At 42.8% G+C, this 27,124-nt stretch overlaps 2 protein-coding genes across 2 annotated transcripts in view; one reads left to right on the forward strand and one right to left on the reverse strand.

The window, feature by feature from the left end:
* The window catches only part of IDUA (alpha-L-iduronidase), a 72,819-nt gene that overhangs the window by 39,865 nt on the left and 5,830 nt on the right, over positions 1-27,124 (reverse strand).
* SLC26A1 (solute carrier family 26 member 1) lies at positions 11-22,103 on the forward strand. The gene is made up of 3 exons (XM_021005286.2): positions 11-179; positions 16,653-17,290; positions 20,371-22,103. Exons 2-3 carry the CDS (start codon positions 16,670-16,672, stop codon positions 21,892-21,894), a joined length of 2,145 nt encoding a protein of 714 aa, XP_020860945.1. The 5' UTR covers positions 11-179; positions 16,653-16,669; the 3' UTR covers positions 21,895-22,103.

The following is a 27,124-nucleotide window of genomic DNA, read 5'->3' on the forward strand; positions in this document are numbered from 1 at the left end:
TTGGCCCCCATGTGCTGGCACAGTCTGAAGGGCCAGGACCACTTTGTGGCCAGTGGAGGACAATGCCCTAGTCCTCCTTCCTAGACATTCACTCCCCATGGTGCTGCCATCAATCCTTCCTTCTCTCCATCTCTGAGGTGCTAATTCAGGCTAGAACATTAGCCCTTCATTCTCCCCAGGTAAGAAGAATTCAGTCACTGTTTTTCTTCTTCAGTTCTGAAAGGTGCACAAGGAAAAGAGGTAGAGTAGCGAAAGGGGGAAAAAAACCCTGAATTTCAAGTCAGAAGGTGTGGGTTCAAATCCCCATTCTATTTACTGCCTCCAGGGGCAAGTGACTTAACTTATCTGAGACTGTTTCCTCATCTGTAAAAGCAGTTGAACTGAAGGATTCTTAACATCTCAGCCAGATCTAAATTTCGGGATCCAAAGCTCTCAGAAAAACCTGGGAAGACTTCCATGAGCTGATGCAAAGTGAAATGTACTGTGTGCAAAGTAACAGCAATATTGTAAGATGATCAGATGTGAAGGACTTAGCTCTTCTCAGCATACAACTATTCAAGGCAACTCTGAAGGACTTATGATGAAAAATGCTATCCGTCCCCAGAGAGAGAACTGATGGTGTCTGAATCCAGACTGAAACATGCTTTTTTTTTAAACTCTCTTTATTTTTCTTGAGTTTTGTTTGTTAGTTTGTTTTGGGTCTATGACTATCGTTGAAATGTTTTGCATGACTACACGTGTATAACCTCTATCGAATTGCTTGCCTTCTCAACAAGGGGGTGTGGGAAGGAAGGAAGGGAGAGAATTTGGAACTCAAAGTTTTAAAAATTATTAAAAGTTGTTAAAAATTGTTTTTGCATGTAACTGGGGAAAAGTAAAATACTAAATTAAACTTCAGGATCCAAGGAGAATGTGGCTAACCTCCCGTCGCCTCCTCTTGTACCTGCAAGAGACACACATTTCTCCTCTTGCCTCCTCTAGTCTTTGATTCTATCCCATCTTCTTGATCTTGATATTTTCCCTTTGCCTATTTTAAACGGTACCAAAAAAAAAATAAAAGCTTGGAATTATTTTAACTACAGGTTAAGTACTGAAAATCAAAATTGGGAAATGGGGAATATAGAGCAGAAAAATGTCCCTGCTTCGCACCTCTCTCTTCCCCACCACCTTCTTTTCCTTCACTATAACTATTCCAAATTACAACTGATTAAGAAACTGTGCTAGATGGACTCCATGAGGCAGCAGCGTCTGTCTTGTCCCACGCCCACCCTCTGGCATGAACAGGTTCACACCAGCTGAGTAGTTAGGAGCCCAAACTGGACAAGGCACCTGTGGCATAGGGCTAACCTCAAACATGTTATTAACAAGGAAGACTGATGTTATTCCTAGAACATGGAATTCAGTATTTTATGTTATCAATGAAGAAAAATTCTGGATACATTTTTCTCCTGGGTGAATGTAAGACAAGGTAGATTCTTCTTATTCAGGAAAGAAAGGGGCTACTATGTTTTTTTTTGTTTTTTGACATTAATTTTTTAACTCTGAGTGCTAAATTCTCTCCCACTTGCCCTCCCCTACCCAACTGAAAAGATAAGCAATATGATAACACATTATAGTGAAGTCATGCAAAACATATTGCCCATCACCCCCCTCCCCCCCAAAAAGAAAAATAAAGAAAGTTACTATGATTTGGGGGCAGCTAGGTGGTACAGTGGATAGAGCTCTGGCCTTGGAGTCAGGAGCACCTGAGTTCAAATTCACCTTCAGACACTTGACACTTACTAGCTGTGTGATCCTGGGCAAGTCACTTAACCCCAATTGCCTCACCAAAAAGCAGAAGAGAGAGAGAGAGAGAGAGGGAGGGAGGGAGGGAGGGAGGGAGGGAGGGAGGGAGGGAGGGAGGAGGGAGGGAGGAAGGAAGGAAGGAAGGAAGGAAGGAAGGAAGGAAGGAAGGAAGGAAGGAAGGAAGGAAGGCAGGAAGGAAGGAAGGAAGGAAGGAAGGAAGGAAAGAGAAAGAAAGAAAGAGAAGAGAGAGAGAGAGAGAGAGAGAGAGAGAGAGAGAGAGAGAAAGAAAGTTACTATGATTTTTATTTGAACTAAAGTCTGAGCACTAGACATGGAGTCAAGACGACCCACGTTCAAATCTGGCCTCAGACACTTACCTTCTATGTGACCCTGGCCAAGTTACTTAACCTCTGTCTGCCTCAGTTTCCTCAACCTTAAAATGGGAACCTACCTCCCAGGATTGTTGTGAGGATCAAATGAGATGGTATTTGTAAAATGCTTCACACATAATTGGTGGTTAATAAATGCTTATTCCCTTCCTAAAATCTTTATGGAAAGGTCAAATATCATCCTCACAATCATAAGTAATGCTAACCTTCCCTGCGATCCCAGTGATGAGGCAGGAAGAAAACACGTGGTGCGGATAGATTTGAATTTTTAAACCATGGAATTTTTAAAAATATCCCTTCTATTCCAGATGAGCTTTGCAGAGTGCCTTTCCTCCTAAGGGCCAAAAGCTGCAGAGAACTTTAACCTCAAAATGCTGTGCTCATACTAGGCAGGTCCCATTTGGGGTGTGTGTTTCTTATCACATTCAAACACAGAAAGAACACAACTTGGTGTAGTAGCCAGGATACACATAGAACAAGATGATTTCCTCCCATTTCGGAAAGTGTTCTGCAAATGCTCCAGAAAAATCTAATCGAGCCTAAAAATCTGACTCAGTCTAAAATCTAGGCTAAAATTGCCTAATTAGGTCCAGGGTTCTATCCATTATGCCACCTCCCGGTCACCCATTGTTCTGACTTCTGCCCTTTGAGGGCAAGTAGAACAAATTTAAATCTTTTCCTAGATGGCTGGAACACAATTTTCTATTTAAGCAAGGAGGTTCCAACACTTGAAGCTGTGTGCCCTTGGACAAATCATTTAAGACCACTTTGAGCCTCAGTTTTCTCATCTGTAAAATGGGGATAATACCCCTACCTTAGAGGGCTATAGAAAGTTAAGCTGCTATTTAAAGCACTATAGAAACATGAACTATTCTCACTGTGAGGTTTTTTTTTTCCACAATAAATCTTGTTACTGTGGTTCACACACAGGAAGACACCTTCCCGGGCTTATTTGGAAAGCTCTGAGAAGCCAATTCCCCTTAAGGTATTAATATCCAATTCCATTAACAGTTTCAAGCCATTTATCTTTGTTCTAATATTTAATAAATGCTTGTTGAAGTGTTTAGAAATACCTTTCTCCCCACAAAAATATGTATTTTAAAATGGGATGAGGCTATAATCCAAAGGAATGGCAGTAACTTGCAATTACAGGGTCTCAAGAGTCAAAAGGAACCTGGGAGGTCACCCAGTCCAACTTTTCACCCAATGTATCCCCAACAAGTATTCATATGGCCTCTCCTTAAATAATTCCCATGTTGAGATGCTTACTACTTTTTTTTTAATTTAAATTTTATTTTTTCCATTTACACGTAAAAACAATTTTTAACATTCATTTCTTTAAAGTTTTGAGTTCCAAATTTTCTCTGTCCCTCCTCTCCCCCCATATAATATAGATTATACATATACAGTCAAGCAAAATAGTTTCATATAAGCCATGTTGTAGGGGGGGAAAAACACACAGGCCAAAAAAAAAAGCCCTAGAAAAATAAAGAAAGCAAAAAAAAAAGTAAGCTTTAGTCTGCATTCAGACTCCATCAGTTCCTTCTCTGAAGGTGGATAGCATTTTTCATCCTAAGTCCTTTGGAATTGTCTTGAATCATTGTATCACTGAGAATGGCTAAGTCATTTATAGCTGACCATTATACAGTATTGCTGTTACTATGTACGTATTATCCTGGTTCTGCTCACTTCACATTGGATCAGAAGTTTAGTACTTTTTTAAAAATTTTTTTATTAATTTATTTTGATTTCTCAATAATCACTTCCATATGCTTTGAGTTTAAATTTTTTCTCCCCCTTCTTCCCCACCACCCTCCCCAAAACACAATCTGATATAGGCTATACATATATACATTCCTATTAAACATATTTTCACATTCGTGATGTTGTAAGTAAGAATTAGAACCAATAGGAGGAACCACCAGAAAGAGGAAACAAAACTGAACAGAATAAAAAAAATAGCAAATAGTAGGCTTCAATCTGCATCCAAACTCCATAGTTCTTTCTTTGGATGTGGATAGCATTTTCCATCACGAGGTCTCTGGAGAAGTCTTAGATCCTTGTATTGCTGGGAAGGGTTAAGTTTATCAATATTAGTCATTGCACAACGTGGCTGTTATTGTGTACGATGTTCTCCTGGTTCTTCTGCTCAGAAGTTCAGTACTTCTTGAGGCAGCCCTTTCCATTTTTGGACAACTTTAATTCTTCTTTCTATTCAGCTGAAATTTGCCTCCTTGTGACCAGAGACATAACTAGGATGTGGCAACCTGAACTTTACTTGAGGACAATAGAGTATCCTGAGGTCTCTTCCCATTCCCACTCCCTTTGAGAGCACATTTTGTACTCGACTCAGGCACAAAAATTGCTAGCTATGGCTCTGCCTATCATACCAATACTTACATCCACAGCTCTTCCTCCTGCCTTCTAATGCCAAGCAGGACCAGCCTAATCCCTCCTCCCTGAGATAGTCCTTTAAGTACTTGAAGAAAGCTACTATGTATTACCCTGACAACCTCTTTCCTGTGCCCTTCTCCTGTTCCTGTGTCTTTTCTTCTCCAGTCCAAGCACCCACAATTTCAGCAATCAATTATAGTCCGTTGTGGTCTCTAGTCCTCTCCCCTTAGACCAGATTTGGACCTGGAATGGACCTTGGAGGTCACCTCATCGAAACCCTTCATTTTACAGATGAGGAAACTGAGGCCTAAAGATGTTAACTGACTTAACCAAAGTCACAGAGATCATACAGGGATTTGAACCCATGTCATTTAACTCAAACTCCAGAATTTTCCTCATTGTGATCAGCTGCATCAATTACCATAAGGACAACTGCCCAACAATCAGAGCTTTACATAAATCCTCTGTACCTGGCATGCCCTGTCCCCCCACCTTTTCCCCTCAGTTTCCCTGGATTTCTCCAAGACTCAGTTCAAATTCCACCTTCTGCAAGAATCTCTCAATTCCTAGTGTCTTCTTCCCCTTTTAAATGTCCCTCATCCACTCTACATAGATCATAGATGTGAGTGTTTACTTTATATCTAAGTGCATATATCTGCATACTTATCTATGTATATAGATGGAGATGGAGAGAACTAGATGTCTACCTGTTTTCTTCCTCATCAGAATGCAGGCTCCTTGATAAAAGAGGCTGTGGGGTGTTTTACCTTTCTTTGTGTCCCCAGCACTTAGCTGTACTTCAGCAGTGCCTGGCATCTAATTAGAGTGTGGGCCTGGAGCCAGGAAGACTCTTCTTCCTGAGTTCAAATCTGGCCTCAGACACTTACTGGCTGTGCCACCCTGGGAAAGTCACTTAAACCCTGTTTGCCTCAGTTTCCTCATTTGTAAAAAGTGAGCTGAAGAAGGAAATAGCAAACCACTCCAGTATCTTTGCCAAGAAAATCCCAAATAGGGTCACAAAGAGCCAGACACAACTGAAAACAACTGAATAATAACAATAAATGTTTGTTAACTGACTGACGAAATAATGAGCTGTCTTGAGAGACAGTGGGTTCTTTCTCATGGAGGTCTTCACAAAAAAGGCTCGAAGGCCCCTGTCTGTGAGCCTTTTATTTTTCTTCTTAATATTTTGATAACTGCATTTCAACATAATTGGTTTCTTTTGTAATCCTATGAATTTCATTTTATGCATTTAAAGACATGATTCTGAAAAGGCATCGCCAGACTGCCAGAGGGGTCCAGGATGCACAAAAATAGTTAAGAACCCCTGGCCTAAGCAGCTTCTAACGTCCCTTCTAACTCTGAGATTCTGGGAAGTCACAGATTCCCTAAGCCTCAATCTCTTAGTAAAATGGGGATGACGATGATGATAATGATGATGATATTTGCGAAGCCTACCTCACAGGGCTGCAGTGAGGAAATCACGTTGGCAACCTTCAAGCACTCAAGAAATGGGAATTCTTATCATCACATTCCCTCTGCCCCGGTATTTGAGGAATGGAGTGTGTGGGTGGCTGGAGGGGAGGGGAAGGGGTAGATGTGTGGGTGCGGGTGTGAGTGCGTGTGTACAAGCTGTCTGAAGTCAGAGAAAGGCGATCAATAAAGGAGGCAGGGGTGTGTTTACAGGGGAGGAGGAAGAACTCTGGACTGTGCCAGGGAGACCTCCTGCAGATCCATGAGTTGTCACTGTTGTTATTATGACACTAAAGGACAGGCCAGATCAAACATATGGACAAGGTGACTCCTCTCCTTCGGCCTCCACAGGCCACAACGTGCTCTACGGTCCTGTGGAAACCAGAACTTAGCCTGGTACCCAGCTGACAGTATAAAAAGTGTTTATTGACTGACTGACTGGGATGTGGATGGGTTATTGTTGAAAGCAGGTTAGGGTATGCTAGCAAGAAACACTAGGTGTGGGCCACTTAATTTCCATTAATTATATTTCACTCTCAGACAGAGAATTACAAAGTGTGGTGAGCTTTACCATGCGGTCATACTGCATCGGGAGACATAACCTCATAGATGTCTAAGTCTGGCTTTATCTGTGCTCCATCATTTGTTCACCACTGCTCACTCTAGGACCTTTACATCATGAATCCAGAGGATCAGGGTTTCTAGGAGACAGTGACAGCAGAGATGGGAAGTAGAACCTTCCTAAACCTCAGTGTCTCACAGCTGGGAGGACCTCAGAAGCCATATAGTCTAACCTGTATCTGACCAGGAATCTCTATGATATATCTCTTACAAGAGGCCATTCAGGTTTCCCTTGAAGACCCTCAGCAAAGAAGAGGAACTGTGTCTTCAGACAGTAGCCCATCCCACTTTTCATGTCGTTTGGTCATTTCAGTCGTGTCTGACTCTCTGTGATCCCATTTGGGGTTTCCTTGGCAAAAATATTGGAGTGGTTTGTCATTTCCTCCTCCAGCTCATTTTACAAATGAGGAAACTAAGGCAAACCGAGCTAATTGATTGCCCAGGGTCACACAGCTAGTAAATGTCTAAGGCCAAATTTGAACTGAGGAAGAGCCTCTCTTTTCACTGTGACACCTAGCAGATATTAATGGACATTCAATTCCACTTCGGAATAGCTCCAATTTTTTGTAAGTTTTTGTTCTAAGTATTCTCCCAGCTAACCACCCCCTAGTTCCTTTAACCAAACCTCGCATGCCATGATCTTGAGGACCCTTTACCATCATGGCCATTCTTCAGCTTATTTTTTGGAGATTTCATTGTTTTAGGGAACTCCCAATGAGATATTCCCTCCATCAATACAGGTTGCACATATTATGTGATTTGTCATCTTAGAGAGCTGCCTGGGCCCCTGAGAGGTTAAGTAATTTGTCCAGAGTTGCACAGCCACCATATGTTAGAGAATCTGAACTCAGGACTTCCTGACTCCAAAGCCAGCTTGTTCTCAGTGACACCATGCTGCCTCTCCCAAGTTGTCAGAGTCCCTCCTAAACTGAACATAATATCCCATATGAGGGTTGATCAATGACAGGGTCTGGCCAACATGACTCTCAATGCAGTCTAATATCATACTAACTCTTTCCGCTGAAATATCATACTTGACTTACATTGAGCCTAGATCTTTCTCAGACAAATAGCTGGGCACCCCTCCTCTACATTATACTTATGAAGCTAACTTTTTGAATCCTTTACATTTATCCATATCAAATTTCATCTTCTTATATTCAGCCCAATGGTCTAGGCTGCCAAGAGATTCTTGGATCCTGACTTTGTCACCCAACACAATGGTTAATCCTCTTGGCTTTGCGTTATCTGCAACTCTGATAAGACGCCATCTTTGTCTTTATTGAGGTTATTAATCAACTGTTTAATAAGGAGAGACCACTGGAGTACCCTGAGGAAGGACCTCCCCCCAAAAGTGACCTCAGCCCGTGAATGACTATCGCCTCCAGTGAGGACATTAACCAGTTCTGAATCTAGCCCAGCGATGCTTAACCTGGGATGCACAGATAAATATCAGGAGCTCTGTGAACTTGGATAGGAAAACAATTACCTCTTTATTTTGATGAACCTATAAATGAAATTTAGCATTTCCTTTAATTATTTAAAAACACCATTCTGAGAGAGGGTCCATGGGCTTCCCGGGGACTGTCAAAGGGGCCCAGAACACAAAAAGATTAAGAACTCTCACTCGCTCTCCATACCAGCTACAAAAAACAGTAGGAGGGAGCTATGGTTCCAAGAAGCTGCAGCATGAGCAGTGGCCACACCCCGGTAAAACTGTCTTGGCAGACAGGCTAAGGCAGGTTGAGGGTAACTGATAAGCCTCAAGACTGTTGGTGAATTAAGGGGATGTCTACCCCCAGCATGTGAAGACTTCCCCTGGTGGAATGGGCGGATAAGAACAGTTTGTTCCAATAGCCACAAAGGCGGTTGAAGCAGGCCTTGTGGCGCCATTAGAGCGTGGTCAGACATTGAAGACACCAAGGTCATCCGATGCATCCCGAACCACTTGATGAGTTTGGAAGTGAGGCTGATGACTTTGTGCCATTCTGCCTTACTGAAATCTCATCACCCAGTGATGTCACTGGTCCTCTCGGAAAATAAAGGACAAACAGCAAGTGCTGAATTCTAGGTAAACTGTGCCAACGCATTGCCATGATTCGCTAGTCTAGTATTCCTAGATAACTCTCTCCTTACCATGCCTGTGCATCTGGGAATTGTACCAATTGTTATTGTATAAACTCCCCTAGGAGAGTTAGCTTCCTTATGCACACGTCTGGTCGTGTCAGTCCTCTGACCTTTGAACCTCAGTTTCCTTACCTGTCCAATGGAGATAATGACAATATGCTATCTTATTCAATCAGTCAATTAATCAACCAGCAATCATTTCTTTATTTACTAAGTGCTTGTTAAGGGCCAGCTGTGGGGCTGAGCGCTGAGGATAAAAAGACAAAAGTGAAAGCTTTGCATGGTTGTAGTGAACAAAGTGCTTTGGAAACCCTGTAGCACTAGGGAAGTGTGTGTGTTAATGAAGTTTATTCAGCTTCTTACTTTCACCAAATTCAGGGCTCAAGAGGCAGCTAGGTGGCTCAGTGGATAAGTCAGGAGAACCTGAGTTCAAATCTGGCCTCAGACACTTACTAGTTGTGGGACCCTGGGCAAGTCACTTAACCTCTGTTTGCCTCAGTTTCCTCATCTGTAAAATGAACTGGAGAAGGAAATGTCGAACCACTCCAATATCTCTGCCAAGAAAACCCCATGGAGAATATGGTCCACAGGGTCACAAAGAGTCAGACATGACTGAACAACAAATCATTTGTTCCCTCCCTGTCTTTCCAGCCTGATCTCACACTACTCCCCTCCTCAAATTCTAAGCTCCAGCCAAACTGGACAATTCTTTCTGGCCCTTCAAAGATCTGTCACTTCCTACCTCTGTGACTTTTCTCTGTCCATTCCCCATGCAGGGAATATTCTCTGTCCCACTCTTTGCCTGCTAAATTCTTACCAAGCACTTTAAAGTCCATCTCAATGGCTGCTGTCTCCATGAGGCTTTCCCTGATTTCCCCTGTTGCTAATAACCTTCCTTTGAGACTGCTCACAGCACTCTTCCTTCACCTCTACCGATGCCCTTAACCTGTAATGTTTTGTATCATCGCTGTTTGTTTATCTTCTTTCTGTACCAAGCTAAGAGTTGTGGGAGCTAGGATCGCATCTTATGGAAACATTTTCTCTCCCCCAGCGGAGGCATGGTCCTCTGCATACATCAGGTGCTGGATGCTTGTGCATTGAACTGAATTTTTCTTTTTTTAAACTTAACACAGCTCTCACTGAATGTTAGAGCTAGAAAGGGACACTGGGAGTTAACAGGTCCCAAGTTTCCTAGGGTTCCCAAAGAACCCTGGCGATCTTTGGCAATGTGAATAAGATTTCCATGAGATAAAAAAATCCTTTCTAAGATATTAACTCTGAAATCACAACTGAATTAAATATTTATTATAGTGACTTCTGGCCAAGATAACTGCCTGAGCAGAGGCAGATGACCCAGCTCCCTCATGACTACTTTAGCAAAAACATAATATTTGCACCAGACTGAATAATGATCAAGAAATCCCATGAGAAACTATAGCAAGCGGCTTCTTCCACCCCTGAAATGCACAAAAAGAGTTAGGCAGAAATGTGCAGGCAGTAAGAAAAGAGGTTGAAAACTAAGCCCGGACCAGCACAGGCAAACAGTCCAGGTGGTCAGGAAACCCCGCAGGAAGGAGGTTGGGAGCCCTTAGAACCAGCAGCTACCAGAATAGCAGAGCAGCTCCGACAAGGATAGTCCAGGCCCAGGGGCTCCGTGGTGTCTATTCACTTGGTTCTAAGACCCCAGAAAGTGACCTGAAGATATAGCACTTTGTATGCCAAAGCTCAGGGGCAAGGCCCACAGGAGTCAGGCGGTCAGCCCAGAAATGCAGGGGACCTAAGGTAAAACCACACAAGGCCAACCACAGCACTTCAAAGTGGAGCAGGATGCAGAGTGTGGCCTTGATACAAAGACTCAGTTCAGGAACTCAAGCCAGAGGTTATGTACATCAAACACAATGTCAACTATTATCAAACATGATTATAGTCCTAAAGGCCTCCTAAAACCTCTGCTCCCAAAAGGAACAAATAGCCCAGTGACAACTACAATGATTCGGTGGAAAACAATGGATTTTCTACAAGGACTACATGAATACTTAGAAGAAAAGCAAGAGATAAAAATAAATTACAGACACACTCTGGAAGAAAGGGAAAAGAAAATGGTAAACCTTATCCAAGTAACACACTCCCTAAAAACCAGAATAGACCAAACAGAAATGAATGATTTCATTAGATAGCAAGAAATACTTGAACAAAATCAAAAGATTGAAAAAATGGAAGAAAATGTAGGATAGCTGGCACCAGAAACAACTGTTAAAAATTGTTTTAACATATAATTAGGAGAAAAATAAAATATTATACATTATTCTAAAAAAAAAAGAAAACCTAGACAGTTTACTTCAAGAAATCATATATGAAAACTGCTCAGATCTATTCAAAGCAAAGGGCAAAGGAAAGACAAGAAAGAAGGAACCCCAAAAGGAAAATCGCAGGAATGTCAAGGCCAAAAGCCCAAGCTTCCACATCAAAGAAACAAATCCTGAAGTCAATCGGGCCAAGGAATTATGGTCAGTTATCCCATCTTGGAATACAATATTCCAAAAGGCTTAGAGAAATGCCAAGAGTAACTTTCCCTGCAAAGATCCGAATCAGCTTTGGCAGGGAAGAAGGGAGTGGCAGGGACAGACTTTTAACGGAACAGAGGACTTCCAAGCAAGGAATGGTCTGAAGGACTTCCAAGTCCTTCAACAGAGGACTTTTCTGATGAAAAGGCCCTTAGATGAGCTGGGACTCTGAAATATAAATGCAAGAGTCAAGAGAAATCTAGAAAGGTAAATTTATTTGAGACATCGGAAGGGGCCACATGATGACGTGTGCTAACATTCTAACAGAGGAAGAAGAACCAAGTGTTTTTTCAGAAACTTGATGTGTCTTCAAAGGGAATTAAATAAGAGAAACAGAGGACCTGGGACAGATTGGTTCTTTCGAGGATTAGCTTTTCTACACAACTTTCTACACTTGTGTAGAAAGGAGGAAGAAGGCGATAGAACTTGCTTTTCCTCCTGCTTGGAGTCCACGAGAAGATACACATTATAATAATAATAAATAGCTATATAATAATAGCAGCTAGCATTTATATAGGTCTTTAAGGTTTGTTGAGCACTTTACAAATATTATCTCATTTTGATCCTCACAGCCACCATGAGAGGTATGTGCTATTATGATTCCCATTGTACATGAGGAAACTGAGGCAGACAGTGGTTAAGTTACTTGCTCGGAGTCACACAGCTAGGAACTATCTGAGGTTGGTTTTAAATATGTTCACTGCACTGCCTGGTTGCCCCATGTTTGACTATGCTTGGAGGAAGAGAGTTGGGAGAGTGGGCATGAAATGAAACTCATTTTTATCTGAAATAAAGGATGGTTGAACACACACACAAGCACACAGTTTGGTGTAGAAACACACAACTCAACAGAGAAATAATCTGGAATCGGGGGGGAGTTAAGAAAAAGAATGAAAACAATATCAGTATGAGGGAGGGGATTGTTGTAAATAAAACAAGGTCTTGATACTGAAAACAGGATTCAAAGGGGAAAAAATCAAAAGTAAAGAACTAGAATCTAAGAGGTTGTCCATCAGAAGGGGAATGGCTGCACAAAATGTGGTAATAATGGAATATTATTACACCATAAGAAATGACAAAAGAGATGATTTCAGAGAATCCTTGGGTAGTATAAACTGTAAGAACTTTGACCAACCAGGTTTCCAGAGGACCTATGTATGATGAAGAGTGCTACCCATGTCCCGGCATAGTAATTATAGACACACACAAGATGCACAAAGAGACCCCCAGGTACGGACAGGGCCATGGTTCAGAATCATTTTGCTTGACTATGCTTCTTTGTGAGAAGAGGTTTTCTCAGTTTTTAATCAGGGAGGAAGAGGTTAAGAAGAGGTTTGTTCAGTCATGCCCAACTCTTTGCGACCCCATTCATGGTTTTCTTGTCAAAGATATTGGAGTGGTTTGCCATTTCCTTTTCCATTTCGTTTTACAGATGAGGAAACTGAGGCAAACAGGATTAAGTGACTTGCCCAGGGTCACACAGCTAGGAAATGTTTGAGGATGGATTTGAACTCAAGAAGATGAGTCTTTCTGACATCAGGCCCGATACTCTATCCATTGTGCCACTTAGGAAGAGAAATAAATATATGCTCCAAAAGGAGGGCCAGTGAAACTTTTTTTTAATGTTCAGAAGGAAAATGGAGGAAGTTCAGAAGGAAGCATAGACAAGAGGGACAGTTTCGAAAGTGATGTATGGAATTCTTGTGCATTTTTTAAAAAATGTAAGTGGTATGAAGTGGAGTTTCATGGTTTCATAGGTAATCTTATTTTTATGTTCTGTGTATGGAAATGGTTTCATTTTAAAAATGAAAACATTTGTTACTTGAAGAATTTTTCTTGGTGTGAATGTAAGTCTTGCTTCCTTCATTTTTCTTTGAACCCTTTACACCAGCCCAGAGAAGGGAAGAGACTTCCCCAAAGTCACATAGCTATTCCTTACCCCTATCTCTCTTTGTATCTTCTTCTGCCTCACCAAGATGGGGAGATGCCCCTAAGCTAGTGAATATCCAGACTACAGTGGAGGATCTTAGGATCACAGACCCAGAACCAGAAGGCAACTCATGGGCAATCCAGCCCAACCCCCAACTTCATGTTATAGTTGAGGAAACTACAGCTCAGAGAGGGACGTGATTTGCCTAAAGTCAGAGCGGTAGTTGGCACCAAAGTGGGGACTGAAACTCAAGTCCTCTGATGCAAAGAACAGCCTTCATCCACAGTACCATGCCACCTCCTTTCAGTGAACCCACAATTTTTCATCCAACACTTTACTGTCTCTTCTAGCCTTGTGGCATCTGAAAATTTTATAAGCATTCAATCCAAGTCACTGATAAAATGTCCAATGATATCAGACAAAGCACAGACATCTAGGACGCTTCACCAGTAGACATCAAATCATTACTGACTATTCTTTGCGTGTTCCATGTCCCAAGGTTCCCTGGACCAGCACTGATCAGATTCATTAATATGATCTCAGTTCCTGGCTAAATTGGTTTGTGAAACATCGATCTGGACCAGGGCTTCTTAATCCTTTTCGTGCCCCAGATCCCTCTGGTAGTCTGTTGATGCCTATGGATCCATTCTAAGGATAAAAATTTTTTAATTATATTTTATTTTATTATTGTAAAAACAATTTTTAACATTTTTTAAATTTCGAGTTTTGAATTTTTCTCCCTCCCTCCCTTTCCCTCTCCCTGAGATGGCAGGCAATTTAACATGCTATATATGTGCAAAAGAATAATGTTTTAAAGTGCATATAATAAAATACATAAAAATACAAAGAAAACTGATTATATTTAAATAGTTATCAAAATATTTTAAAGCATAAGCTTAAAGAGCCAAAGCTAAGAACCTTAATCTAGACCAAATTCTTCATTTTATAGAGGAGGAAAAAAGTCCCAAAGAGGGAAAGAAGAGCTTGCCTGACATCACATAGCTAGTAAATGACAGAGCCAGGACTAGGACCCTCTCTTGACCCCCTATCTCTGGCCCATCAATAAACCATGCTTTTGTTTTGAAAGTACGAATCGGGGGGAAAAAAAAGAACCTGAGCCTGATGAGAACATTTACTGCAATGGTAACACATGACAGGCAGGCTGGCTGGCAGGGGAGTTCTCTCTAATTAAGTCTGTGCTCAGTCTACATGGAATTAATGTTCCTGGAAGCTGGGAGCTGCTCTGTGGAGACAAACGCCAGAGATCTGTGGTGAGTGCGTCACTACAAGGCATCAATTTGGTGTTGATAGCAATGACAAGGTCAAGAAGAGGATGGCTAGGAGATTCTCCCCCCACCCCCACCCCACCCCACCCCTGGCCTTCCCACAAAACAAAACAAAACAAAAAAATAGAAGAAAAGACACGTGCAGGGTATCAGGGAGAGGCTGAGAAGTACTTACAGATGGAGAATGGAGCTACTGCAGGGAAAGACTGTAAGATCAGCATCCGCCTAGAAGCTGCCACCTAGGAGAGGTTTTCAACAATAATAGGCTAGTAGCATTAAGAGCAAAACTCCTACAGGCCTGTGTGTGACAAGAAAAGCAAGGAAATCCACTATACTAGTAGAAGGCTGGAACTAGAATCAAAGGACTTAGATTCATTTCCCAGCCCTACGACTTTCGGGGTGCCCTCAGACAAGTCACTTCCTTTCTCTAGGTCTCAGTCTCCTCATTTGAAAAAAGGGGGGGGCGGTTGTACTACATATCTAAGTAGCATTCTATCCACTGCACCACCTGGCTGCCCACAAATTGTGGATGAGTTCAAAAATGACCTGTGACCTGGAAATATAAGTGATAACAAAAACCTATTAGCTGTTTTACATGATTGCACATGTACAATCTATATCAGATTGCTTACCATCTCAGGGAGGAGGGAGCGAGGAAGAAAATTTGGAAGTAAAGACTTTTAAAAAAATGTTAAAAATGATTTTTACATGTAATTGGGGGAAAATAAAATATAAAAAAAATTCTATTAGTGGCAAATGTGTAATTCTATAAGTAATGCACAAATACTATGTTACCCAAGAGGGCAAAGGACAAGCAGGGTAGTGTCGGTGTTGCTGTGCTAATTTGGACTTGTACTTTTGAAAAAGTGATATGAAATAGATGCATAGTTTCACATAGAATCTTCTTGTGTTATCCATTGTTTGTGGGCACATTTGTTCCTGATTGTCAAGTTCTTAATAAAGAAAAAATGTTTAAGCACTATATTAACTATGGAAACAGCCACAAGCATTTAATTGTATTCAACAGATGTCACTGTCCCAAATGCTGGTGATAGAAACTTAAATGTTGAACCAATCCCTACCTTCAAGAAGCTTACGCTCTATGTGGAAGAATACTACATGCATATACGTGTGCATCCAGTTATTTGATGTGAATTTAAGACGGAGGGAACTAGAAACCTGTAGGAGGCTGGAGGCAAGAGGCAGTGGGGTGGGTATCAGAAAAGACCTCAAGTAGATAGTAGTTAACAGAGGTGTGCTTTGAAGGATGCTGGGGATCTATGTAGTATGCAAAGGATGCGAGACTGGGAATGAAGTGTCTAATTCGGAGGTTCCCAAACTTATTTGGCCTACTGCCCCCCTTCTTAAAAAAAAATACTCAGCAACCCCCTGGAAATCATTCCCTTAATGGGTTTTTTTGACAATTTGAGTCATTTAAAAAATATATAAAATATATATTTTTTAAATGATGCACCTAAAATTAAATAATCTATTGCAAATCTGTAGATTTTTTTCTCCTGCACTGAATTTTGATGACACAATATTACATCACATAACCATATAGTATCATATTGTAAACAAGTCATTACCTGCACATATTTCTGCCAATGCTGGACTTCCTGACAATGCACGACATGCTTGTCTGCCAACACTTGCTTGTTAAGACTTGACAGCGGACTTGACCACTGATCAGTTATAACTTGCATTTTGTGTGTTTACTGGGAAAACAATGTAATCACTATGACTTTAACTCTGTTACACGACAAATCAAACATGTATGAACAGTTTTTCAAAATTTTCTTATCTTCTCTTCTTTCCTTATGCCTCCACCACCCCCTTATTTTTATTCAACACCCCCCAGTTGCACCCCAGGCTAGCCCCCCTTGAATCATTCCAGTGCCCTCCAGGGGGCAGTATCACCCACTTTGGGAACCCATGGTAAATAAAACACCACAGTCTTCTGTATAAAAACAAAAGAACAAGAGGATGGGACCCACGGGCTGGTGCATCTGGGAAGAGCTGAGGTCTCTTAATGTTGGCGGCAGCGGGGCTTCTGGCTGACATTTGTTTCTTTCTCTGGCAGGCACAACTGTGCACAGCATGAGTGCTCTCAAGATGGATGGGCAAACTGAGCTGGAGAGAGCAGATCCCGGGCTGCAGATTCCCATCCTCATCCAGAGACAAGCTCCATCTCAGAAAAGCCTTCGAGAGATGGCAAAGGCTAAACTGAGGAGGAGCTGCTCCCTGACCCCGGCCAGGCTGAAGGATGCTGTTCTGGGCTTCTTCCCTGTGATAGTATGGCTTCCTAAGTACCGCTTCAGAGAATACATTGTGGGTGACATCATGTCCGGCCTCGTCATTGGGGTCATCTTGGTCCCTCAAGCCATTGCCTATTCCCTGCTCGCAGGCCTCAAGCCCATCTACAGCCTCTACACGTCCTTCTTCGCCAACATCATCTACTTCCTAATGGGCACCTCCCGGCACGTGTCTGTGGGCATCTTCAGCCTGCTCTGCCTCATGGTGGGGCAAGTGGTAGACAGAGAATTACAGCTGGCCGGGTTTGACCTGAATGAAGACATCTCCCCAGCCAGCAGAAACAGCAGCAACGAGACCTTCTCAGCTTCTGATCTGCCCCTGGGGAACGTGGGTCCAGAATGTGGGAAGGAATGCTACGCAATCAGCATTGCCACCGCCTTGACTTTCCTGGCCGGAGTCTATCAGGTAAGAGTCCCAGCCCAACAAAAAGGTTCCCACTGACTCAAGCCCTTTGTAGTTTGGTACCACTTTACTGACATTAACCTTCAAGAATCCAGAATCACCTTCAGAGCATGAGAAGGGATCAGAAAAAAGGATGACCATTTACTTACTCCTACAAAGCTTTTTTCATATGTGTTATATTATTCGATGTTCCCCAAAGCCCCATTTTACTGGAAGTGGAAACTGACGCTAAGAGAGAAGCAATCACACCCCAGGGTTTCATAGCTAGTAAGTGGCAGAGCCCAAGACCGCTAGATGAATGAATACAAAGATCTGTTTCTCTGCCTCTGACAATTCACTTTCTTTACTACTTGTGTGATTCTAGGTATGTCTCTTAGGGCCTCAGTTTTTTCATCTGTAAAATGACAGAATTAGTCTAAATGATCTCAAAAGTCCTTTCTAGTTCTAAAATTATAATCTGTTTTTTTTTAATTTATTTATTTATTTAGTTTTCAACATTCACTTTAAGATTGAGTTCTAAATTTTTCCTCCCTCTCTCCCCTTTCCCCTCCCCAAGACAGAACACAATCTGATATTGGCTATACCTGAACACTCATATTAAACATATTTCCACATTAGTCATGTAAAACTATAATCTTTACTGTGGCTTCAGTTTCCCCATCTATAAAATGAAAGAAAGAGTTGGATTAGATAGGGAATTCTTAAGCTTCTTCTATATCAGGTACCCTCTCTGGCAATCTGGTGAAACCTATGGACTCCTTCTCAGAATCAGGTTTTTAAAAAATAGTATCTATATATTTTATCGTGTTTTTGTTTATCTTGTTAAATATTTCCCAATTACTTTTTTGTCTTAATTTTTTTCTTTTTTGTCTTTTTTAGAATCATTTTGGTTTTTTTTTTAAATAATCATATTGAAGGAAATGCTAAATGTCATTTGGAGGTTCATGAAAATAAAGTTCTAATTTTTTTTTCCACCCAAGTTCCTGGACTCCCTGAAATCTATCTACACACCCTTTCGGGGGCCCTGGACCCCAGTTTAAGAGCCCCCAGACTAGATGGTCTCTTTTCCTGCTCTGACACTTTGCAAGTCTGTGATTTTATCACATGCTCAGTATCAGGAGGCTAGGATAAGGACAAAACAGTGCCTGCGTCTTTTTTGGTTTCTCTCTGAGATAAGGGAGGTATAAAAAGATAACCACAAATACTGGGCAGCATATGACTTCCCGACACCTGCCAGGTACAGACAAAAAACACTGGGGGAGCTCAGCCATCAGGGTGGCTCCACAGAGAAAGGAATCTTAAAGGATGGGGGACATTTTGCAAAGTCAGAGTGTCAAAAGAGAGCAGCACTCCTAGTAATGATGGCATCAATGATTATGCTAATAGCAATCACATAAGGCTTTCCTCACAAAGGGGATGGTAATCTTCAGAGTAACTGTGCAAAGATTCCAATACTATTTTACCAAGGAGGAAACTGAGGCCCAGAGAAATGAAGAGCCCTGCCCAGTCACAGAGCTAGTAAATGACAAAGCCAAGATTCAGACATAGCTCTTCAGTTTCTGCAACCTGAGACTGGAAAACAGCAGGAAGGAGAAAAGGTGTGGAATTAGTGAAGAACTATCTGTTCCAGGGGTGAGGAACTGAATCCTCTGAATTCAGTCAAAGGGCCACACATGAGGACCTAGAGGGCCACAGGTTCCCACCCCTGAATTTCTGTTCCAGGGACAGTAAGCAGACCAGCCTGGCTGCACCAGAAGGACAATACTTTTTTTAAATAAATTTTTTATTGATTTATTTTGCTTTTACATTACCTAGATTTCCCTGTATTCCACGCCTTTCCTCCTCTTCCATTGTCCTTTAGACAAAGAATATTTTTCAAGAAAAAGGAGAAAAAAAATCATCAAAACTTCTCAATGCAGCAAAAAAAAATCTGACATTGAATGCAATGTTCCAAACCCCATGGGGATAATATTAATAGGGAAAATTATTCTCTTGTTAGTAATGACAGTGGCCAGAAGGCAGCATAGGGCCCCAGGTGCATGTTTGTTAAGAGGGAAAGCTACTTGGTGTATTGAAGAAACTGCATGGCCAGGAAGTCAGGAGACAAGACATCTAATCCTGACTCTGTCACTAACCCACTATGTGACCCTGGACAAAGTAACCTCACAACTCTTAACTTCAGTTCCCCCCGTATAAAAAGTGAGAGAACACAGCATTTCAGAAGAAGGATCAGGTCCCTCCTAATTCCAAGTCCCTCAACCACTCTACTATGATATATTAAGTTTTTCTTTCTACTGTCACATGTGAAGTTTTTTAATTGCATCAACTCAAAACAGATTGTCTTCGATAAATAGAATCCATGTTGGGCTGTGATTTGCTTCAGTGCAGGGAAGACTCACATTGATAAAACCATGGATCACTGAAAGTGGGAAGATAAGGCTTAAAACCAATGTCTGGGTTACCTTCCTGGTTAAAATGCTTGTAAGCTTTGGTGGGGACCTTTTAGACATAAACCGAAAGTTTCCCCTCTCTGGTGTTTTCTACCCCTACACCTGTAATCAATCTACTGTGCAGCCATGCCTTCACTGAAAGGAATGCCTCTCTAATGATGAAATTTCAGAAATGGTGAAATGTTGCTAGGGAGAGACATTTTTTCAGACACTGACTCACTAAGTGACCTCGAGCAAGCCCGTTCCTTCTCTGGACTTCAGTCTTCTTAAATATAAAATGGGAGGGTTGAACTGTGTGGTCTCTGAGGTGCTTTCAAGTTCCACATTCTATATTCAAAAGCAGAGGTGCCAAAAGCCAGCCAGCAGCAACCTGAGTGTGACCCAAACCACTGTAATGGGAAATGTTTAACAAAACTAATAAAACATTGATAACACTACATTTTAAAACTGAGCCAATACGTGGTCTGCAGGGATCCCTATGTAGGTTGGTGGCCCCTACTTCTATTTGAGTTCGAAACCACTGTTCTAACACTCCTTTAACAGCTCCGGTGGTGTGTAGTTCTAGATTCACAATTAACTATTTGGTCCTAAATGTTTCACCTGCCCCTCTGACACTGCGCATTCTGTTTCTAGGTTCTCATGGGACTTTTCCGGCTTGGTTTTGTCTCCACGTACCTCTCACAACCTCTTCTGGATGGGTTCGCCACAGGGGCCTCCTTAACAATCTTAACCTCCCAAGTCAAATACCTCTTTGGAATAAAGATCCCCCGTCATCAGGGATATGGTATGTTCCTCGTCACGTGGGTGAACATGGTTCAAAACCTCCCCCAGGCAAACGTCTGCGATGTCATCACCAGCGCCATCTGCTTAACGGTGCTGCTGGCAGCCAAGGAGCTGGCGGACAGGTACAAGAAGCAGATGAAGATTCCTCTACCCACTGAGCTCATCGTCATTGTCACTGCCACTCTGGTGTCTCACTTTGGGAATCTTCACGAGCGCTATGGCTCCAGCATCTCTGGGGACATTCCAACTGGGTTCATTCCTCCCAAGGCGCCCAACTTTGGCTTGATGCACCGTGTAGCCCTAGACGCTGTTCCCATAGCTGTCATTGGATTTGCCTTCACAGTCTCACTGTCAGAGATGTTTGCCAAGAACTATGGCTATACTATCAAGGCCAACCAAGAGATGTTTGCAGTTGGCTTCTGCAACATAATCCCCTCTTTCTTCCACTCCTTCACCACCAGTGCAGCCTTGGCTAAAAGCCTAGTCAAGACCTCCACAGGGTGCCACACCCAAGTGTCCAGCGTGGTCAGTGCCATCGTGGTACTGTTGGTGCTACTATTCCTGGCTCCATTGTTCTACTCCTTACAGAAATCCGTCCTGGCCTGCATCATCATCGTCAGCTTGAAGGGGGCTCTATGGAAGTTCAGAGATGTGCCCAGGCAGTACCAGGTGAACAAAGTGGATGCCTTGGTATGGGGTATCACCATGGCCTCTTGTGCCCTCATCAGCACTGAAATCGGGCTGCTGGTGGGTGTCCTCTTCTCCGTGTTCTGTGTTGTGGGCCGCACACAGCACCCACGCGTGGCCTTGCTCGGCCAAATTGAGAACACCATTTTCTACGAGGACAGCAAACAATATGACAACCTTCTCCCTGTCCCCAAGATAAAGATATTTCGCTTTGAAGCCCCTCTCTATTATGCAAACAAAGACTTCTTCCTAAAATCCCTCTACAAGATGACAGGCCTAAACCCCACATTAGAAGCAGCAAAGAGGAAAAAGTGTGAGAGGGGGAAGCCTATCATGGATGAGAGGCATGTGGAAAGGGGAGCCATTAGAGAATTGGGCCAAGCCGATGCAACCTGTCACCTGGTCCCTAAACAAAGTGAATTTCACACCATCATCATCGACTGCTCCTCAGTGCTATTCCTAGACACTGCTGGCATCAGCACACTTAAAAATGTGCAGAAAGATTACAGGGCCATGAACATTGCCATTCTCCTCACAGGCTGTAACCCATCCGTGAGAGACTCTCTGAAGAGAGGCGGCTACTTTGGCAATGATGACCCAAGCGTGAAGGAATTACTGTTCCACAGCGTGCATGGGGCAGTGCAGTTTGTCCGGGCCAGGGAGCAAATGATGGACTCCACGGTCTAGGGCTCAGACCCCTGATGGCCCCTGTAAGGCAGCAAGGGAACACTCCCACACAGAGGCTCGGGAGGGGGGGAGGGGCAGAATCCCTGCTTTGGAAGCAAACACTGTTAAGGGTTCGAATCCCAGCTCTGTTACTCACAAGCTGAGTAGCCTTGCATCAGCCCTTCCTAAGCCTCAGCTTGCTCTTATGTAAAATGAAGGATTGAACTAGATCATTTCTCTGGTTCTTTCTAGCTCTCAATCCTAGGATCCTAGAAAGATTACTTTTTTTTGGGGGGGGGAATATTCTAACCATTATTAGACATCTGCTTTCTTTTATCTAAAAAGAGAACAATAGACTGAGGAGGTCTGTCAGCCCAGGGCTTTCCCTCAGGGGTTAGAGACACCAAGGAAGAGGAGGTGCTAAGGTCTCAAAAACTCCCTGTGTCAGCAGAAAGACACCACACCCAAGTGTGCCTTACAAAGTTACACTGTGCATCTGCACCAGTCACTGTCTCATCTGGGCCACCCCAGGTCCAGGCCTCTGCACACAGTAGGTGCTGAATAAACACCTGTTTCTTAACAGGTACCTGTTGAATGAATGAGTGAATGCATCTTCAGCTTGGGTTGAACTGGAAAGAGTCTCTTCCAACTCAGCAATTTTGTGATTCTGTGAATGTCACAATGTAGTTATCTATGTGTTTCTATAACAGGTAGTAGTCTCTTTGTCTTGGGGAGGGCAAAGAAGTGTCATGGCCAATGAGCAAGTATTCAAAAACACAAATGCTTCCCCTCCCCTGCCTGCACACCCACATACTCATAAACTTAAAAGCTCTTGTTCTCACAGACATCCCGCTGCACTTCCCTCTCTCCCCTTGCCTCCTGCACATACCCACATATGACACCCCCATACATACAGCCCCACCTTTCCCACCTCTTCCTGTCACAACACACCCACCCTTCTCTGTACACTTTTGCGGCAGTGGGTATAGAGGAAAGTGTGCTGGACTTTAAGTCAACAGATCTAGGTTCAAATTCCAGTTCTGACACTAACCAGTAATCTTAGGCAGACTGCTTTAACTCCCTAGGCATCGGTTTGTTAATCCGGATAATGGGGAGAGTGATACACACACAGCCTACCTCACAAGGCTGTTGTGGGGAAAGTGCTTTGTAAACCTTAAAATGCCACCGTGGCTGTTTTTGTCACTATGATTAGGAGACGCTATAGGCTAAATAATGAGCTACACAGATGGATGGAACAGACTTCCCAGTCGGCTTCTCAGGAAGGAACCGTGCCAAAGGAAGAAAATCCAAAGGAAAGCTACTTTTTCCCTTCTCACACCTTGGAACTGGAGAGTTTCTGAACCAATCTCTCTACTTTTATCTATCTGTAGTCAACAGAGCAAGAGAGGTGGGGCTTCTCTGAGGGCTATTGGCAGTAGCCTTCCTGGCCCCACATCTCAAGTACCGGCATCCCTGATAGAGCTCACAGCCCCTCCCACCATGATTATGAAGGAGAGGACAACTGCAGACCCAAGATAAGGCAGCACTAGGGAAAATGCATCCTCAGTATCTGCCTCTGCTTCTAACTCTGTCCCTTTTAAGCTACACACACACACACACACACACACACACACAGAGTATGTGTTATAATTGATAAAATGTATGGCAGTAAGCCTTTCTGATGCATCCACATTCACTATCACTTTGAGTAGGGCCCACACCCTCTATGGGCCTCAGTTTCCAAGATGAGGAGGTTGGGCAGGGTGGGGAACCTGTGACCTTGAGGCCACCTGTGGCCCTCTAGGTCCTCAGGTTCGGCCCTTTGACTAAATCCAAACTTCACAGAAAAAATCCCCTTAATAAAAGGGTCTGTAAAAGTTGGACTCAGTCAGAAGGCTGCACCCAAGGACCTAAGAAGCTCCAGGCTGCAGGTTCCCCACTCCTGGACTACATGATTCCTTCCAAATAAGTGACTCTAGAAGACCAGAAAACCTTCAAGGCTCAAAAGAATGAATCTTGGGGCAGCTAGGTGGTGCAGTGGATAGAGCACAGGCCCTGGAGTCCAGAAGACCTGAGTTCAACTCTGTCCTCAGACTCTTACTAGCTGCGTGACCCTGAGCAAGTCACTTGATCTCAACTGCCTCAAAAAAAAAAAGAATGTATCTATCAGTAGAATCAGGTTTCCTATTGATTTCCCCATGATAGGAAGGAATGAAGGCATTCCAGGGAGAAAGTCTTCCTTGGGGATCCTGCAGATGCTGTCCGCTACAGGTCCTAAGGTCCTTTCTTAACCTGCTTGATTCCTTACACTTCCCTTTCTTGAGTCACATTGACCTCAGTCAACTTTCCCTGTTTTCTAGATTCCTTTTGGAACCAAAATCCTGGGAATCTTTGCTCTTGGTCCCAGAGCTCTTTCTTTTTCACTACTTTCTAAACCTTCCCACATCCCCCAGTCTTCCAAATCAACCTGCTGAGTCCCTGACCTTGTTGTCTGTAGTGCCTGGATTCCCGGGTTCAAAGGGCCAGATACAAGACACCTGAGTTCATATCCCAACTGTGCTATTAACTAGCTGTATCATTTTGGACAAGTCCTTTTCCCTCACAAGGAAGGAAACATTTATAAAATGTCCACTGTATGCCAGGCACTGTGCTAAGTGATTTATAAATCCTTACAACTCTGGTAGGTAGGTGCTATTATCATCCAAACAGATGAGGAAACTGAGGCAGGCTGAGGTTAAATGACTTGCCCAGAGTTGCACAGCTGGTAAGGGTCTGAGATCAGATTTGAACTCAGGTGTTGACCCCAGGTAAAGTGCTCTCGCCGCTGTACCACCTAGCTGTCTACTTGTGTCACTACTCAGTCATTTTTCAGTGGTGTCCGATTCAGAGAAGAGTTCTACTGGAGTTCTTTGCCATTTCCTTCTCCAGCTCATTTTATAGATGAGGAAATTGAGTCAAACAGAGTTAAATGGCTTGTCCAGGGTCACCCAGCTACTAAGTGTCTGAGGCTGGATTTGAACTCAGGAAGTTTTCCCAGTTCCAGGCCCAGCACTCTATGCACTATGGCGCCACCTAGTTGCCCAGCTGAGTACTAGGACTTGGTTTTCTCCTGGCTTACGACAATAACAACATTTACATAGCATTTACTATGTGCCAAGCATTGTGCTTAGCATTTTACAATTATATATTATTATCTTACTTGATCCTCACAGCAACCCTGGGAGGGAGGTGCTATTATTATTCCCATTCTACAGATGTAAAATGAAGAACCAGATTATATGACCACTAAGGTTCAGTCCAGCTGGAAGGAGCCATTACTCTGCTGCCCATGATCCCAAACGACCCACTCCCTTCTCCTGCCACTGCCAACACTGCCTTAACTGGATGTCAAAATCTGGTACCATCTGCCCCCTCCTCTCCTTCCATGGCTCCATATACTACAGGCCACATGCATACATTTCCTAGGAGGAAGAAACTACGTGGCCTCAGAAATAACACTAGAACAAGGTCACTAGATGAAAGAAAGCACACTAGTCCCAAATAGGGTGTTGCTTAGGCTTGCTAAGCTATCCTGTCAAATTAGAGTTTCCTCTATCTAACTTAGCCTAGGGTCTTCTCTAGGCTTGGTATATCAAGAGAGAGAGAAGGAAAGGGGGGAGGTGGAGGGAGAAGGGGGAGGGAGAGAGGCAGGAAGGAAGAGAAAGACAGAGAGAGAAACAGAGAGAGAGACAGAGAGAGAGACAGAGAGAGAAAGAGAAAATGGCAACCCCTATGCCAAACTTGCTCAATTTTTTCCAGATTCTTTTTGGCCAGTAAGGGAATCTTTGGATTACACAGTAGGTTAGGTGGTGTTCTGTCCACTCACTAATTTCTCCCTGCCTCCTCAACCAAATGGGAGTTAAGGAAACAGGCAGGTGAAGCTAGGGTTCTCGTTCCTCGGCATCCCACTGACAAAGGCTGAAGAGAAGCCCACCGATCCTCTCCCTGTATCACCTTCCACCCTTTCCTCTCTTCCTTCCAGGACCATGCTATAGCCCATGCTGACAACTACCCTTCACAGCCCAGACTCAGGCCAGAGAACTTCAGACTGAGCTCTCCTGGGAGTTCTGACTGGCTGTTTTGGGGGCAGAAAACTGAGCCCAGCTCCTCCCTAGCTAGGAAGCTGAGGGACCAGCCCAGCATCAGCTCTTCTCTACCACTTTTCTACATTTGCTTCTTTAAAATACATGTTTACATTTTCATGTTTTATTAGAAACTTAGCATTGACTAACAACACAACTTCATTTGTTTGGCAACTCTTTACATTTAAATGAATTCATTTCAAGGCATCAGGACCCTTTTTCAGTCCCTTCCTCTAAGTCTCTCTCCACGAGTCAATAAACATTTATTAAGTGTTCACCATGTTCAAAGCACCATGCTAAGAGCTGGGGCTACAAAGACGGGCCCTGCCCTCAAAGAGCTTACAATCTACTGACCAAAGAATCCTAATGGATTCTGTTTTTCCTTCTGCATCCCTTCCCCTTTCCATTCTCCTTTCTAGACACTGTCATCAGAAGAAAGTACAGGCAACTAGGAATCAGGAGGCCTGGGTTCTGGTCCTGGCTCCATCACTAACTTGAATCCAAAGGTCATTTCCCTTCCCTGGGCCTCAGTTTCTCCATCTGCCAAATGGGGACAGCAATAATCCCTGTTCAACCTACCTCACAGGAAGACATGAAGACCAGAAGAGAAAACTGATTCAAAAGCACTTTGGAAAGTTTCAAGTGTTCTATTCATATGAGGTAGTGATATAGAAGTCAATATTTCTACAGGACATGGGACAGAGAGAAATTTGTCAAATGTTCTCTTACTCCTGAACTCCCTGAGGCTTTGCAAGGGAACACATTTCTGTAATCATGATTTAGTATTATAATTATATTATACCACATTAATTGTTTATCATTACTAATTAGTACTAATAATTAAGTCTTATAATTATAATAGCATATTATATTAATAATTATTCATTACTTCAAGCATTATAATATAATCCAACATTCTTTTTTTAAATTTTAAGTTCCAAATTTTCTCCTTACCTCCCCCCTCCTTAAGATGGCCAATTACATGTAAAAACAAATTTTAACATTCATTTAAAAAAATTTCTGTGTTCCAAAATTTCCCCCTTCCTCACCTAATAATATCATTTATTTAACAACTAATTGGCGATTTTATTTTATAACAGACTTGCAAGGAAACTCCCTCCACCAGTGCA

The sequence above is a fragment of the Phascolarctos cinereus genome, unplaced genomic scaffold (assembly GCF_003287225.1).
Source record: "Phascolarctos cinereus isolate Bilbo 61053 unplaced genomic scaffold, phaCin_HiC Scaffold_9;HRSCAF=440, whole genome shotgun sequence".
In the NCBI taxonomy this organism is placed as follows: domain Eukaryota; kingdom Metazoa; phylum Chordata; class Mammalia; order Diprotodontia; family Phascolarctidae; genus Phascolarctos; species Phascolarctos cinereus.

Coding starts and splice junctions, on each gene's coding strand:
- SLC26A1 (XM_021005286.2), top strand. CDS start 16,670: ATGAGTGCTCTCAAGATGGATGGGCAAACTGAGCTGGAGAGAGCAGAT. Junction 17,291..20,370: donor TCCTGGCCGGAGTCTATCAG/GTAAGAGTCCCA, acceptor TTCTGTTTCTAG/GTTCTCATGGGACTTTTCCG.